General features: G+C 35.0%; 1 protein-coding gene across 3 annotated transcripts in view; it reads left to right on the plus strand.

Annotated features, from left to right (window-relative positions):
* Positions 1 to 6,392, plus strand: part of VGLL3 (vestigial like family member 3) — a 52,442-nt gene extending 46,050 nt beyond the window's left edge. For all 3 annotated transcript variants that reach the window (XM_006090548.2, XM_006090549.2, XM_014457399.2), the window contains one exon: positions 407 to 6,392. In XM_006090548.2, the coding sequence (XP_006090610.1) occupies positions 407 to 450 (44 nt within the window). In that variant the 3' untranslated portion in view covers positions 451 to 6,392. The remainder of the gene's footprint in view (positions 1 to 406) is intronic.
* The last annotated feature ends 6,789 nt before the right edge of the window (positions 6,393 to 13,181 follow it).

Here is a 13,181-nt window from a genome sequence, read left to right on the forward strand (position 1 = left end):
ATTACAGTATTAACTGAAGTGCTGTCTAAATACCCCAAAGATTTGTTACATCGTTTCCCCCCAATATCAGCTCCCTTTGAAATTAGAAATAATATGGTTTATTTTATTGTTTTATTCACTCATTTTATTAGGAAATAAATGTTTTATTAGGAAATAAAAAACACACTGAAGGATTTGTACTGTCCAAATAGCACTACTGTCTGGTCAAGAGTTTTTTGTCACCTGTTGGTTAATATTTTTAAAACTATGAGCTCAAGCACTGAATTTCCTTAGAGAGCAGGTGTTCTGACCTCACAGCCAAGATTGTCTTTTTGGTTTCTGTATCTCATGCATTGTAGATTATGCCTATTCTTTTAGTGTGACATATATTAATGCTTTTCATTGCTCTCATTGTCACTTTTTCTAGGTCTACAGCACCAAGACAAGAGCAAGGAATCACCATGGTACTGAAACGCACAGTATTAATAAGTCAGATTGGAGCATGAATCCTCGGGCCCACTGGGAATAGATGCTGCCAGGATTTTCCATTCTGCGATTGGACACAATAGACATGGAAGGAGAAGAGGAGTGTCAATCAGCTGACTTTGCATTGGAGACTTTTCTTGAGAAAGCAGAGTGGGTCCTAGACATTGAAGAAAAGCATTTTTGTTTATTTTTCCCCTCATCTGAGCCTTTGCCAACTGTGCAACTCTTTTTATTTTATTTTAATTTTTTTGGTTTTTTATCTCAATACATGGTTTAATTTTTGTTTCATTTTGATTTTTTTTAACCAACCACCTTGTCAGGAAAAGATGAATCACAAATGAATATGCTCATTCTTTCAGGAATAAAATTTTATAGCTCTATGTGCATCTATTTTTGTAGAAATACAGAAAGTTTGATTTAGCATTGATGGGCTATTTTTGAGGGATGTATTTTTTTTAATATTGTAAAAATTTTTAAGTTCTGTTTAAAGAACTTGCTCTCAGAGAAGCACTGGGAAAAAAATAATGTTTAAAATGCTTGTCTTTTAAGATGTCTGTGATATGCTCTGTGCTTTCTAGGTTACCTCAAGTGTCTGATAGTTTATCCCTTTTTACAAAAGTAACACCGTAGCCAAGCCGATGTAGTGCTGTATCACATTAAATCTCAGTGAAGATTGAATTCCATGCTACCTTACTTTGCTTTGAGTAATATGTATAGCTTGAAAAGGAAGTTTTTTTAATGAACACACTAAAGAAAGAATATTTGATTACTTCGATTTCTCCCAATTAGTACTTGTAGCTTGATTTAAAAAGTTTTACATAAACCTCCAATCAGATGAAGAGTTTGCATAGAATATGTAATTCTCTTTCTAGTCCATCTGAGTTTGATAAATGGAACCTGAGGTTATATCCAACTACTGGAAAAAAGTGCATTTAATCATGCTACCTTGGAGTGCCAGTGACTTATTTTTCTCATTCCTAATTCATGGCAATTTTTAAGGTCATATATTAAGTGGAGTTCTTTTCCTGAACATAGTTTGAAGGGATACTATTTGGGAAAGTACTAGACGTATTACAAAGCCTTCAATTCAATGACTCTTTCTGATCATGTTACCTATCATTGTGAATTGAAAACTAATGTAGTGTATGTGCAATATTTTAAACATAGGTTTTTGCAAGTTTTTTTTTTAAATCTGGGTTTAGGTGATTTAATGCTTTATAAGAAAGACACTTAGAGCAAAATGAAATTTCAATTTGAATTTATACCACATTTACTGAAATTGGGTTTACAATTTGATAATTTGTTATTTAAAATTTATTTTTGAAAACCCCAATTCAAATTGATTGGCCATCAGAATGTAAATAAGGTTAAGTTGGAATTATCAAGACCCTTCTAGAAAAAGATTATGAAAGTAGCAGTTAATGATAGTTTAAGGACTTTTAATGCAAAGTCCATTCTTTTTTCCAGGTCTTTTCAGAGATGGGTCATGTTAAAAAGTTAATGTTATAGAGAAATTTTTTGTTTGGTAAAAAAAAAAAAATCTCAAATTTTTTCCATCCCCATCTTCACCCATGTGAAATACAATATTTAGTGAAAGACCACTTTTCATCTTAAAGTGTGTATATTATGTATGTGAACATTTTAGATATAAGAACAACAAAACCTCTGCTTAGCTAGGCAGAGTTCTCACAGATAATTTTCAAATATGTCCCTTAGCTGTGTTTCATGTACTAGTTTTCTTTCCTGGAGCATCTCATGAGGTATACACTGTCTTGTGGTATTCTTATCACTCCATCCATTGCTTTTTCTTAGCCAGACTCTCCTTAGCACAATATGCATTGGTACCTAATGTGAGGTCCAAACTTAAGGTATCTTCCGCTTACTAATGACATGAACTTAGATTTTTAGGGCCTGGCTTAGTTAAATGATCTACATTTTGATTTACAATTTGATATATTACAGTTGTTAGTAATTTTGCCAAAATCTGTGGAGCACAGAGTTGAATGTATCTATAAAATTGGTTTCATTTGTGTCCTCCTGAGTTTTCAAAGACAAATATTTGGTATTCCCATGGGAAGACTCACTGGGGATTATTTATTTTTCTCTTCTTCCCTTGGAACCTATTAACTTCCTTTTCAGTGTCTCTGAGAATGGTATGGTATACCAACTCATCTAAATCATTCAATTGGATTTCCCCAGTTAAGAGAAGAAAAGTATTAACTTTCTGCTCTTTTCCTTATTCTCCACTGAATTGAATTGAAGGAGAGAGAGCAATTAGATAGCTTCACTCTAAATTGAGACTGTGTTCTGTGTCACTCCTGGCAACCATAGGATAAAATATTCCTTGGCTCTGGGGGCCTAAGAAAAGTTGGGGACCTAAATTCTGCTGTACACGGAAAAGATTTGTAAGTGAGAAGGGACCTAGGTGGTGTTGGCACAGCAAGGATTAGATTTTTGCATATGCAAGGAGTGGATCCAATCTAAGTGAAAAAAGAATGAGTGCATGTCTACAATTGTCTGGCACCCCTTACTATGATCACATTATCATTACCAGCAGAAGTTATAAAAAGATCAGTTGTAATTTAGCATGGTATTCTGAATTTATTTTAGGTTTAAAATGCTAGCACACTCTGGGTCTGGTTTGCTAACATCAAAATGATGCAGTTGAACTTAGAGTCTTCCAAACTGCTTTATTGAAGGCTGCCACCTCCTTCCTCAATTTCACGTGGAACCACTCTATCTTTGACTATTTTAGAAATTACTTAAGCTTTCTAAAAATCTGTGAACTAGCCCCTAGAAAATGATCTGATTTAGTTGACATCTAGTCTATTCTTCCACCTAAACTATCATGAGCTAAGGAACAACATAATAGTGACAAGTCGATTCTAACAGGTTATCGGTCCCTCATTGTTTATTTGAAAAGAGTGCTAAACTTTTTAAAAATCAGTGTTTCTTCTTAAGAAGGTTAACCATCCACTCCTCTATTTTTTCTTCTTTCTCATTCCTCTTAAAATTACAATATTATTTTAAGCAAAAGTGGCCAGGATTGTTTTGAATTTTGCAAATGAGAACTAGTGGATGACAAATGATTGAGGAATTAATTTCTTTAACTTTATAAGAAACTTTAAAAACAACACATCCCAGGCATTGGATTAAATGTGCCATTGAGGAACTCATTCATTATGCACATAGTATTTGCCCATTCTTACTCTAAGTGAGACCTATAGAATACATGACAGAATCTATCTCACTTTTACATTTACTTTCTGGTTTAATGTTACATTTGTAATTTAAAGGAGCAATCAGAAACTATATTTCAAGAAACTGCATCCTATTTCTCACTGAGTGTCCCTTTGTTAGATAATATTTGCTGAATTAAGTCAATGGGGCAGTGGCATTAACTGTAGAAAAGGAAAGAATTTATGTTAGCGTTCTGATGGGGATATGAATTGAGAAGTCGAATGAATTAATGGAAAAGTGCATTGTGTTGGGCATTAGGTCATTCTCTGAATTCTGGCTTAACCACAATTAGATATATGTGATTTGGGGGTTTATTTATTTATCTCATGAGTAAAGTGGGATAATAATACCTACTGGCAGGCTGTGAAGGTTGAAAATCATATATATGTATATAAAATCCATCATCAGCTCATAGTAGATGTTCAATAAATAACAGCTCACTCATGTCTATCAGTTGAGAAAGTAGGTCATAAAACTGAGCTCCTAAATGTCCTCTCTCTTTACTTCCCATACCCATTTCTGCAGCAGTAGATATATCACTGTGCTTTTCCATAACAAATTAATGCAAGAGAATCTTTGCCTTCTACTAGGTGTTGAAGATAAAATGTAAAATTCTTAATTATCTCTAATATTTGAGTGTACCATTTATGAAGGAAAATAACCTCTTAGTGGTATCTAGGTTCAACTCTGAGTTTTCTTACTTATTCCAACATTGGATTCATCTAGGACCCTGTGTATTATTTTCTCCAAAATTAAGGCAACAGGTTTATTAAATCACCAAAGTTATTGTTTTTCAGTTATATTTGGGGCTTCCTTAGCACCTGGAATAAAAACATCTTTTTTGAAGTTATTCATTTTTTTTTTCTACTTGCCATGGAGGAAAAACTGCAAAATACGGTGGAAAAAAATTGCCTGCATGTGAAAGGGAGAAAAAAGAAAAAAACAGAACCCTTTAAGATCTCAGTCAGCAGATTTACTCTGCTTGAGAAAAAAAGAAACAACTTTATTGGAAGCAGATGTTGACACTGTGTCGGTTATTGAAGATGGAAAGAGTTCAGTTGAACCATTGCAGTTACAAAGGGGTATTGATGGCAGTTAGAATTCCTGTGATTGATCACCTTCACAACAGACAGAAGGACAGCAGAAAGCAGAAACTTTGAGACCAAGACTGTAATCAGCCTGCCAATTTTAATATGCAGGACCTAAGGATGCAGTTTTGTTTTGTTTTATTCTTTCATCCAGGATAAAAGACACATCTTTGAGAAAATGTAAGCCTTGTTTGAGAGAGAAATTAAAATGTATTTCCTAAAATCTTGGCCCAAGAACCCTTTAGTATTAAAGCATTAAAACTATTATTAAAGTTGTTTTAGAAAAATTAGGTTAAAGTTTTTGTTCAGTGATGTATATTGTAAGTGAATCTGTAAACTACACAAAGGTGGATGACTCTGGAGATTGGGGTATGGGTGGGGCCTGCAAGGAGACCTGAGTCTAAATAGCCTCAAAATGTTAATTACCTTAGTAACTTGGTCACAGAACAGACTTTCAGAATTTTTCTGTAGGTTTTTCTTTCTTTTAGGGCTCTCTGGGAATATTACGTATACACTTTTCCAAAGTATAGAAATAGTCATTATTATTAAACTATCATACTTTGCTTATTTCTTTTATTGTCCATTGTACTTTTTTTTGTTCGTGTGAAAATATTTTTATAGTTTCAAATAATTGATCAAACTATTTATCTTGAAATTGCAAATGAATTTAGTCCAATAAATTTATCTATCACCCTTTTAAAAATGCCAAGAAATAGTAAGTGTAATTTGCCAATTTCATTGTATAAGTAAACAATGACACTTTCTAGAAAAGTGCAGGTCGCCATCAATTAGCTTTCTTTCAAACTGTTTCTGGACTACTAAATTTTGATTTAAGAATAATTCTTTTACTATATAAGATTCTTTATTTAGCATTTTTGGTATATGCATAAGATGTGAACTTTTAAAATGATATCTCTTTATACTAATAGAGATGTACATTTTTTCCTATGCTGTGGCAAGGGCAAAAATTAATGATTATTTACATACTTGATTTAATTTCTTAGGCTATTTACAATCTTGGATATTATATTTGATTTTAAAATACTATTCCATATATTTTAACGGATTAACAATATAGGGAAGGATTTTCATGTGAATTATTTGTATCATTTTAAAGTGCATATATTGAAAGGAAAACACAGATTTAATTTTGTTTTCATCATATAAATCTAAGATGTACTTTTGTAAAAAATACATAGTGTGTTAAACTTATATTTGTTACTTGGTTAGGTAAACTGAAAATTAATGCTAGAAATATCTCGCAATCTTGAAATACAGTCAAATTCCAGATTTGTTAGTTTTATGAGCAAATTTATGCCATCTTAATTTTACATTTCCAGAAAGATAAATGAATCTTAGCTATATTATCATTCTTAATTTACAAAAATAGATGTAATTCATAAAATTTTTGGCTTTAAAACTAATTATAAAATCATATTTCCCCCCTGTTTTTCTTGGGGTTGGGGAAAGGCATTTTCGTATTTCTATTCACTTTTCAAATGCAGGTCTCATAACTATGTGTTGATGATATAAGATAATGGAGGACTTTGTAATAAAAATAAATGACTTCAATTTGTTCAATAAATAATTTAATGTGAACTTAATGTTTATATTTAATGTAGCATTTTGGTTTAATTTGTATTTCTTGACTCTTAACTAAAGCTCTCTGTTTTCTTTTTATTTAAGCAACTTGTAAATATCTTTGGAAATTAAAACATCATAGGGGTTTTTTAAATGAGATTTAGTTAATTTTTAGAGCCAAGAAATGTATGTTACAGGGAGAAATAGGTTATAAAACAATTGTTAATAATGGAAGAGCAAGTGAAATGGGCTGTATTACATAACTGAGGGAAGCTTCTGAATCTTTTAATACAATATTTCTAAAGTTATAGATAGACTCTTTGGGAGAGAGACATTTATTTTATTTTATTTTTTTGCATTTGTTGATACAGATGAGCAGTATGGAAAAAGAAACCAAACTTTCCCAACAATTCTTTGAAATGCACCAAGAAGGAAGTCCAAGACCTGATATTTTTAAAAGAAGCTAGAATTTCCCTACCTGGGACTTCTATTTCCTTATTAACTGAATCTGTAACGTGATAGTGCCAAGTCTGAAAATCAGTATTGAAATCAGTAGTGCCTCCAGCATTACAGGTGAAATAACTTGGCACAGGCTTTTTAACAGTCTGCATATCTTTAGACCAGACAGTGTCATAAGTTTTCTATGGATGCTGTAAAAATTACCACAAATTCAATGGCTTCAAACAGCATAAATGTATTATCTTACGGCTCTGTAGGTCAGACATTGGCCCTGGCCTCAGTGGGCTAAAATCAAAGTGTCAGCCGCATTCCTGGATACTCCAAGGCAGAATCTGTTTCAGTGCTGTTTTCAGGATCTCCAGTCCTTGGCTAATGGCCCCCTTCCTCCAACTCCAAAGCCAGCAATTTCTGGTCAAGTCTTTCTAATATGGCATCGCTCTGACCCTCTTTTGCCTCCCTCTTACACACTTAAGGACTTTTGTAATTACATTGGCTTTACCTGGATAATCCTGGATAATCTCCCATTTCCGAGTCCTTGATTTAATTCCAACTGCAAAGTCCTTAAATGTTAGGCAACATGTTTACAGATTTCAATAATTTTTTTTCATCAGCTTTGTAGTGTGAGGGAATTTACTGTATCACTGAAACTAGCAAGGCTTGTTCCATGTTTTCAAAGGTCATTTGTGCAAGATTCATCTTCAATTAAATAATTGCATATGAAGGAAATTCCTGTTGCTCTCTTAAACGTCTCACGTGGTTATTACAGTACCTTGGGATCCAAAGGGTTATGTGGTATTTATTTCAGACAGGCACTCAGGGGGGTGGAGACAGGACATCTGGTGCAGATTCTTCCTAGCTGAAGTGTGTTTTCTTTGGGGACAATCACTACCATTTAATTGTTTTGCTTCCTTTTTTGGGAACATATGCCCATTCTGTGATGTTCTAAGTCTCCAAGCATCTCATTTGACTTGCTTATACACATTTGACTAAATATCTATATATATGACCACATTGACGTGGTAAAGCTTTTGTATTTCTGTCTAGATTGAATCATTGCATCTGTTATCAGTTAAGCAGTGGAAAAACTGCTATGGAAAGCCAACATGTTTTGATCAATTTAATGTGTAAAGTAGGTACCTTTACTCTAAAATGCTGTTAATCAATAAGTGAGCTAGACTCTCTTAAAAACAACACTCAAGCACAACTGCTTTACTTCCCATACCAACTTTGGCTGTGGCTGAATGAACACCAGCATTGATCTTTTCGTTGCACTTGCACAAGAGACTGTTTGCAGGGAGCCAAATATAGCAACAGAGGATTTAATATCTTGCCAAAAAATACAAAATCTGTTCCCCTTTAAGCATGACACTCTATCCTTTTCTTGTGGATCTTGCTAAAAGGAAAATATAGCTTTAAACAACCCCATTCCTTCTGCTGGAAGTTTCCTAATCTTTTACAAATGGACTATATGTGGTTTTATGGTGTTTTACGTTTCCAAAAGAAAATGGCTGTATGAAAAAGCTATCCAGTGTTACTATTTTTTTTTACCAAAAAACAAACAAACAAACAAAAAAAGTTATAAATTAAAGATGAGAGTCAATAGCAATACTTTGGTGGCTTCAGGACTAACCAAGGATCACTGTATGATTATCTATGTTTTATTTTATATTGAACCAAAAATAACAATTTAAAGATAGACAAGATCAGGCGCGTTCAGGGTGGTATGGCTGTAGACTAAAGATAGAGAGCAGGCAGACAGCTCTGGGGGTTGGGGGTGGGGGTGAGAGTTGTGGGGGGAATGGAACAAAAAAGAGAAAAAAAAGAGTGAGAATTCATGGACATGGACAATAGTGTGATGATTGCAGGGATGAGGAGGTGGATGGAGGTGGAAGAGGTCATAGAAGGGATAAATGCAGATGGGAAAAATTAAATTAAAAAAATGAATTTTACCAAGAAGGTGCCTCCTTTTCTTAGAACAAGGGTGTTTTGCTCTGAATGCTGTCTGAGTGGTAGATGGACTGATCCAGATTTCTCTATAATGTGGGTAATGACTGATTCTTCTGCTCCACTTATGATGTATACACAAAATTTTAAAACAGTTTTGCAAACATCACCAAGAAAATAAGCTTTCCACAGTAACAGCTTTACCAGACATCTCTGTGTGGGATTTTAAAACAAACACAAAGCTGTTTGGAAATACTTGGTATATGTAAATATGCTAAATATGCTGAACACTGCTAACAGCTGTAGGGTGTACTCTCTCATCCTTGAGCAGAATATTTTGGTGGCAGTGGTGCTTATTTTTTCCACCCTGGCTTGTCATTCCCTACCCCCTTTGTCTCCACCCACTCCCCCATCCACAATATCCTCCAAAAGCACATACTTCCCCTCCTTCCCCCTCCCCACTACTTCTACACTGCCTCCAAGAGAATCAGTGCAGTAGATCCACTGGAAAAGGTGGGTTGTGTCCTGGAGGAATGTTTGAGTTACACAATGTAGTAAAGGCTGAGCTCTGAGGAACTTGCTTGCACTTGCTCTGACACCAGCCCGTACACAGCCCAGACACTCTGCAGGCCAGATTCCATTAGGGCTTGTCATTGCAGGGGAGCAAAAGTCTAGTTGAGAGTGGCCTTCTGCCATGATGATTCTAAAGATCACAGAATAATCATTTTAAGTGTGTGGTGTCAGGTTCTGTAACATCAAGAGGCTCATTCATTTATGAAAATAAGCATATGCCTTCCTGCCTGGAGCCAAAAAGAAGGGAGGACCCAAGAGAAAAAACGAAAGTCTCTTCTTGCAGGACTTTGACAGGTTTGTAGAGGAAAAGGTAGCAGATGTGAAGAAAGAAAACCTGGTTCCTCAGACCAGTTTCTCTGGTAATTTGTTGATATTATTCAGTCCCATATTTCCTCAGTTTTCATATTTGTCAGGTAAAAATCAAATAAAATGATAAATATCAGCTGTTTCGAGAAAACTAAAAGTACTATATAGATACAGAGATAGGAGCTGACATTTATTCAAAGTCTCCTATATACCATGAACATTATATGAACTTAAAAGAATTATTACAAATAGCAATATGTAGATAGCATTATTGGAGAGGCAGTTAGCAACATAAAAAGAAGATTTGAGATTTAGTGATGCTACTTGAAGCTGTATGTCCCTGGATGATTTCCTTAACTTCTCAAAATCTGTGTGTTCACCTGTAAAATGAAGATATTAAAAATAACTACTTAATAGAGTTGTTATGGGGATTAAAGTATATAAATTATTTGCCATTAAGTAAATACTATTTTATTAATCATATTTTATTAGTAATTTAGAGTATTGAGGAAATCATCAAACACTTACCCAAGGGCATTATTCTACAGTGAGAGTCAAGATTCAAACATTTTAACAAAAAAAAACACAAAAATCTTAGAACACCATAATGCCCCCCCCCCCAAAGTTGTTGCTATAGTCCATCTGAAAGTATTTTCTATGAACATATTTTAATACTCCCTTATGCGATCCATGTCCTACATGGTTCAGGGTTCAGGATCTGGAGAAGGGCTGCGTGCAAATGACAGAGACTAAACAAGAAATAATAATTTGGAAATATTGGGACCAGGCGGAAAGTCCAACGCAAGGGGAAGGACTTCCACTGGTGCCCAGGCCTTGCCAACCTTTTATTCAATTTTGGATACACATATAGCCCTTAGGCAGGCAATTCTGGTAACAGACAGACTATCTTAAAGGTCAGTAAATATTAGTAAAGATTTACCCTGAGACTATTTGGTCAGGAAATTGCTTGAGCTACCATTGTCTCAACTAAACAATTGGTGCATAGCTCTGGTCCTTGCCAGGGCTCAAGGTTCACCAGCGTTCCGGGCCCCTTGTATACACTTCTCTGATAGTGAAGACAATGGGTAGCTTCGAACACTCCCTTGGAACAAAAGAGATAATAGGAGGAACTGACAGTGGCCAGAAAGGGAAGGGAATGTTAGAAGAGTGAGCAAGAGTAATATGGCTGAGATAAGCCAAATAGAGCTATGACAGATTTTGCAATTGCAGACATTCTTTAAAACTTGTGGCTACAGAATCAACTAATTCAACACATTCTGGTCTGAGGTATCATGGTTATTTTTCCAGTCAACTTCAAATCTCATTCAAACAATGAATAGTGGGTTGGAAGAATTACAACATTTTGTTTTGACATCTTACTTTTTCATCTGAGAATGTCAACTCCCCAATATCTTTACTGATGATTTCTTGTTTTGTCTGCTAAAAAAATCAAAATTACATTTTAATTCTGATTTATTTTTATAATCAAAGTAATGTTTGTGAAGTATCCTCATTTTGCACACCCTGAATGCTTGTTGGGGTAAGACTAAAAGTGATAAATCATTTAAAAATATATTATCCTGGACAGCTTTCCTGTCAGAAAGCTAAGATGTTGAAAGAAGATTTGGTCTGTATGGCTGTTGATTGAACATCATCATGTGCACCAAAAGGTCACTGGTTTGATGTTTCTCGGTCACATTGATGTTTTTCTCTCTCTCCCTCCCTCTTTCTTTCCCCCTAAAATCAATAAAAAATATTGAAAAAATATTTGGTTTTAGACTTCGTACTCCCCCTCAACTTGTCAGTTGTTGAATGTAAATAAAATGACTCTTCTGCATTAGTAAAAAATATATAGTAATACCTATATTATAGAGTAGATATGTGGATTAAATGATATTATGTACAAAAGTCTGTTAAATGCTGGACTTCCTAGGCAGCTTGGGATTTTACATGTTAATTACTAATGTTTATTAGGCACCCGTGAGAAGAAACTAGACAAAAGTTGCCTCATTGAATCTTCAGCACAATTTTACAAGGGGGGTTTTCCTTTTTCTATTAACAATTTAATTTGAATTCACAGGTCATATTATATTAATCAACATTTTGAAAAAACAGAAAATAGGTTGTTGGGTTTTTTTTGCTTAATCTCTTCACCTTTTTCACCTAGAGCCCTTCTACACCTCTTGGGCAGCTGTCAGTCTGTTCACTGTATCTATGAGTCGGTTTCTATTTTGTTTACTAGCTTATTCTGTTCATTAGATTCCACATATAAGTGACATCACATGGCACTTATCTTTCTCTGATTGACTTATCCATATGGGCTTTCTTATTCCTACATTACAGATGAGAAAACTGAGTGGTAGAGATTTTAAATAATTTGCCCAAATCAGAATCAGGAATGAATGCTCGGTCGGTGTAACTTCAAAGCTCATGGCCTTTTCCACTGTGACAAGTTGCCTTTCAATCTACTAAACAATTAATATTGAGTACCTACAGTTTGCTCTCAATCCCATATGAAATGTGAGAGTATAAAGACCCTACTCTGGGTGATTGGATACCTGGCATCTAAGCTTCTTATCCCACAACCGAGCTGTGCTACCTGGACTAAATTACAGGTCACCTAATTTCATGACTGAGATATCATGATGAGTAATTGGAAAATCTAGTCCAATTTCTGCATCAGAAATCAGGTTATCATACATTTGTGGAATAGAGAAACCTCATTCTCTTCTTTCAAATTCCATGGAAATAAAGCAGGAGAAATCTCCCCACTCTTAAAACCCCAGAACTTAAAGTTTGTGTTTGTATAACATACTTTTTTCTTCTCCATTTAGTTTTCCTACAGAGTCAACTGTATATTCTAACAGTGATAATATAAGTAAAATAAAGTAGAGATTTCAATCCCTAAGGGCTGTGGTCTTGAAGTCATATGGATGTTAAATCCTTTCCCTTGACAATTGACAATGGTTATGGTGTCTGTAGTGACTAGTTGAAATAAGTCAAACTACCTTCTTATTAGTTAGTGGGCATTCATAAAGCAAGTCTTGGAAATGTCAGCTTTTTCATAGAAATATTCTTAGGTGCAAGCACTGCTCCTTGCTCTCTGCTGTGTGTTTGGGCCTGTGAGGCTTCTGAACTTGTCTTTTTCCTGGCCCCATGATTATCCCTTTAAACTCTCTGATGATGATCTTTTTATTGCACAGCCCAGAAGAGGTGTTTACCCGTTTTGCTCATAATAGGTCTTTTCTGTCCCAGTCCTGCTGAGCTCTGGCTACAGAAATGAACCAGGATCAGGCTGTCCTGAAGCCTGGAAGGAATAACTTTGGAAAAGTTAATCACCCAGGGGAGTTTGGGCCTAAAACTCATAAAAGTTGGTGGGGAGGGGTTTTTAAGAGAAAAAGAATACAGCCGTGGCTGGTGTTTCTCAGTGGTTAGAGCGTTGGTTTGTGTACTGAAGGGTCTTGGATTTGATTCCTGGTAAGGGCATATACCTGGGTTGCAGGTTTGATCCCTGGCCTGGTTGGG

This window comes from Myotis lucifugus, unplaced genomic scaffold (genome assembly GCF_000147115.1).
Source record: "Myotis lucifugus unplaced genomic scaffold, Myoluc2.0 scaffold_75, whole genome shotgun sequence".
Classification (NCBI taxonomy): domain Eukaryota; kingdom Metazoa; phylum Chordata; class Mammalia; order Chiroptera; family Vespertilionidae; genus Myotis; species Myotis lucifugus.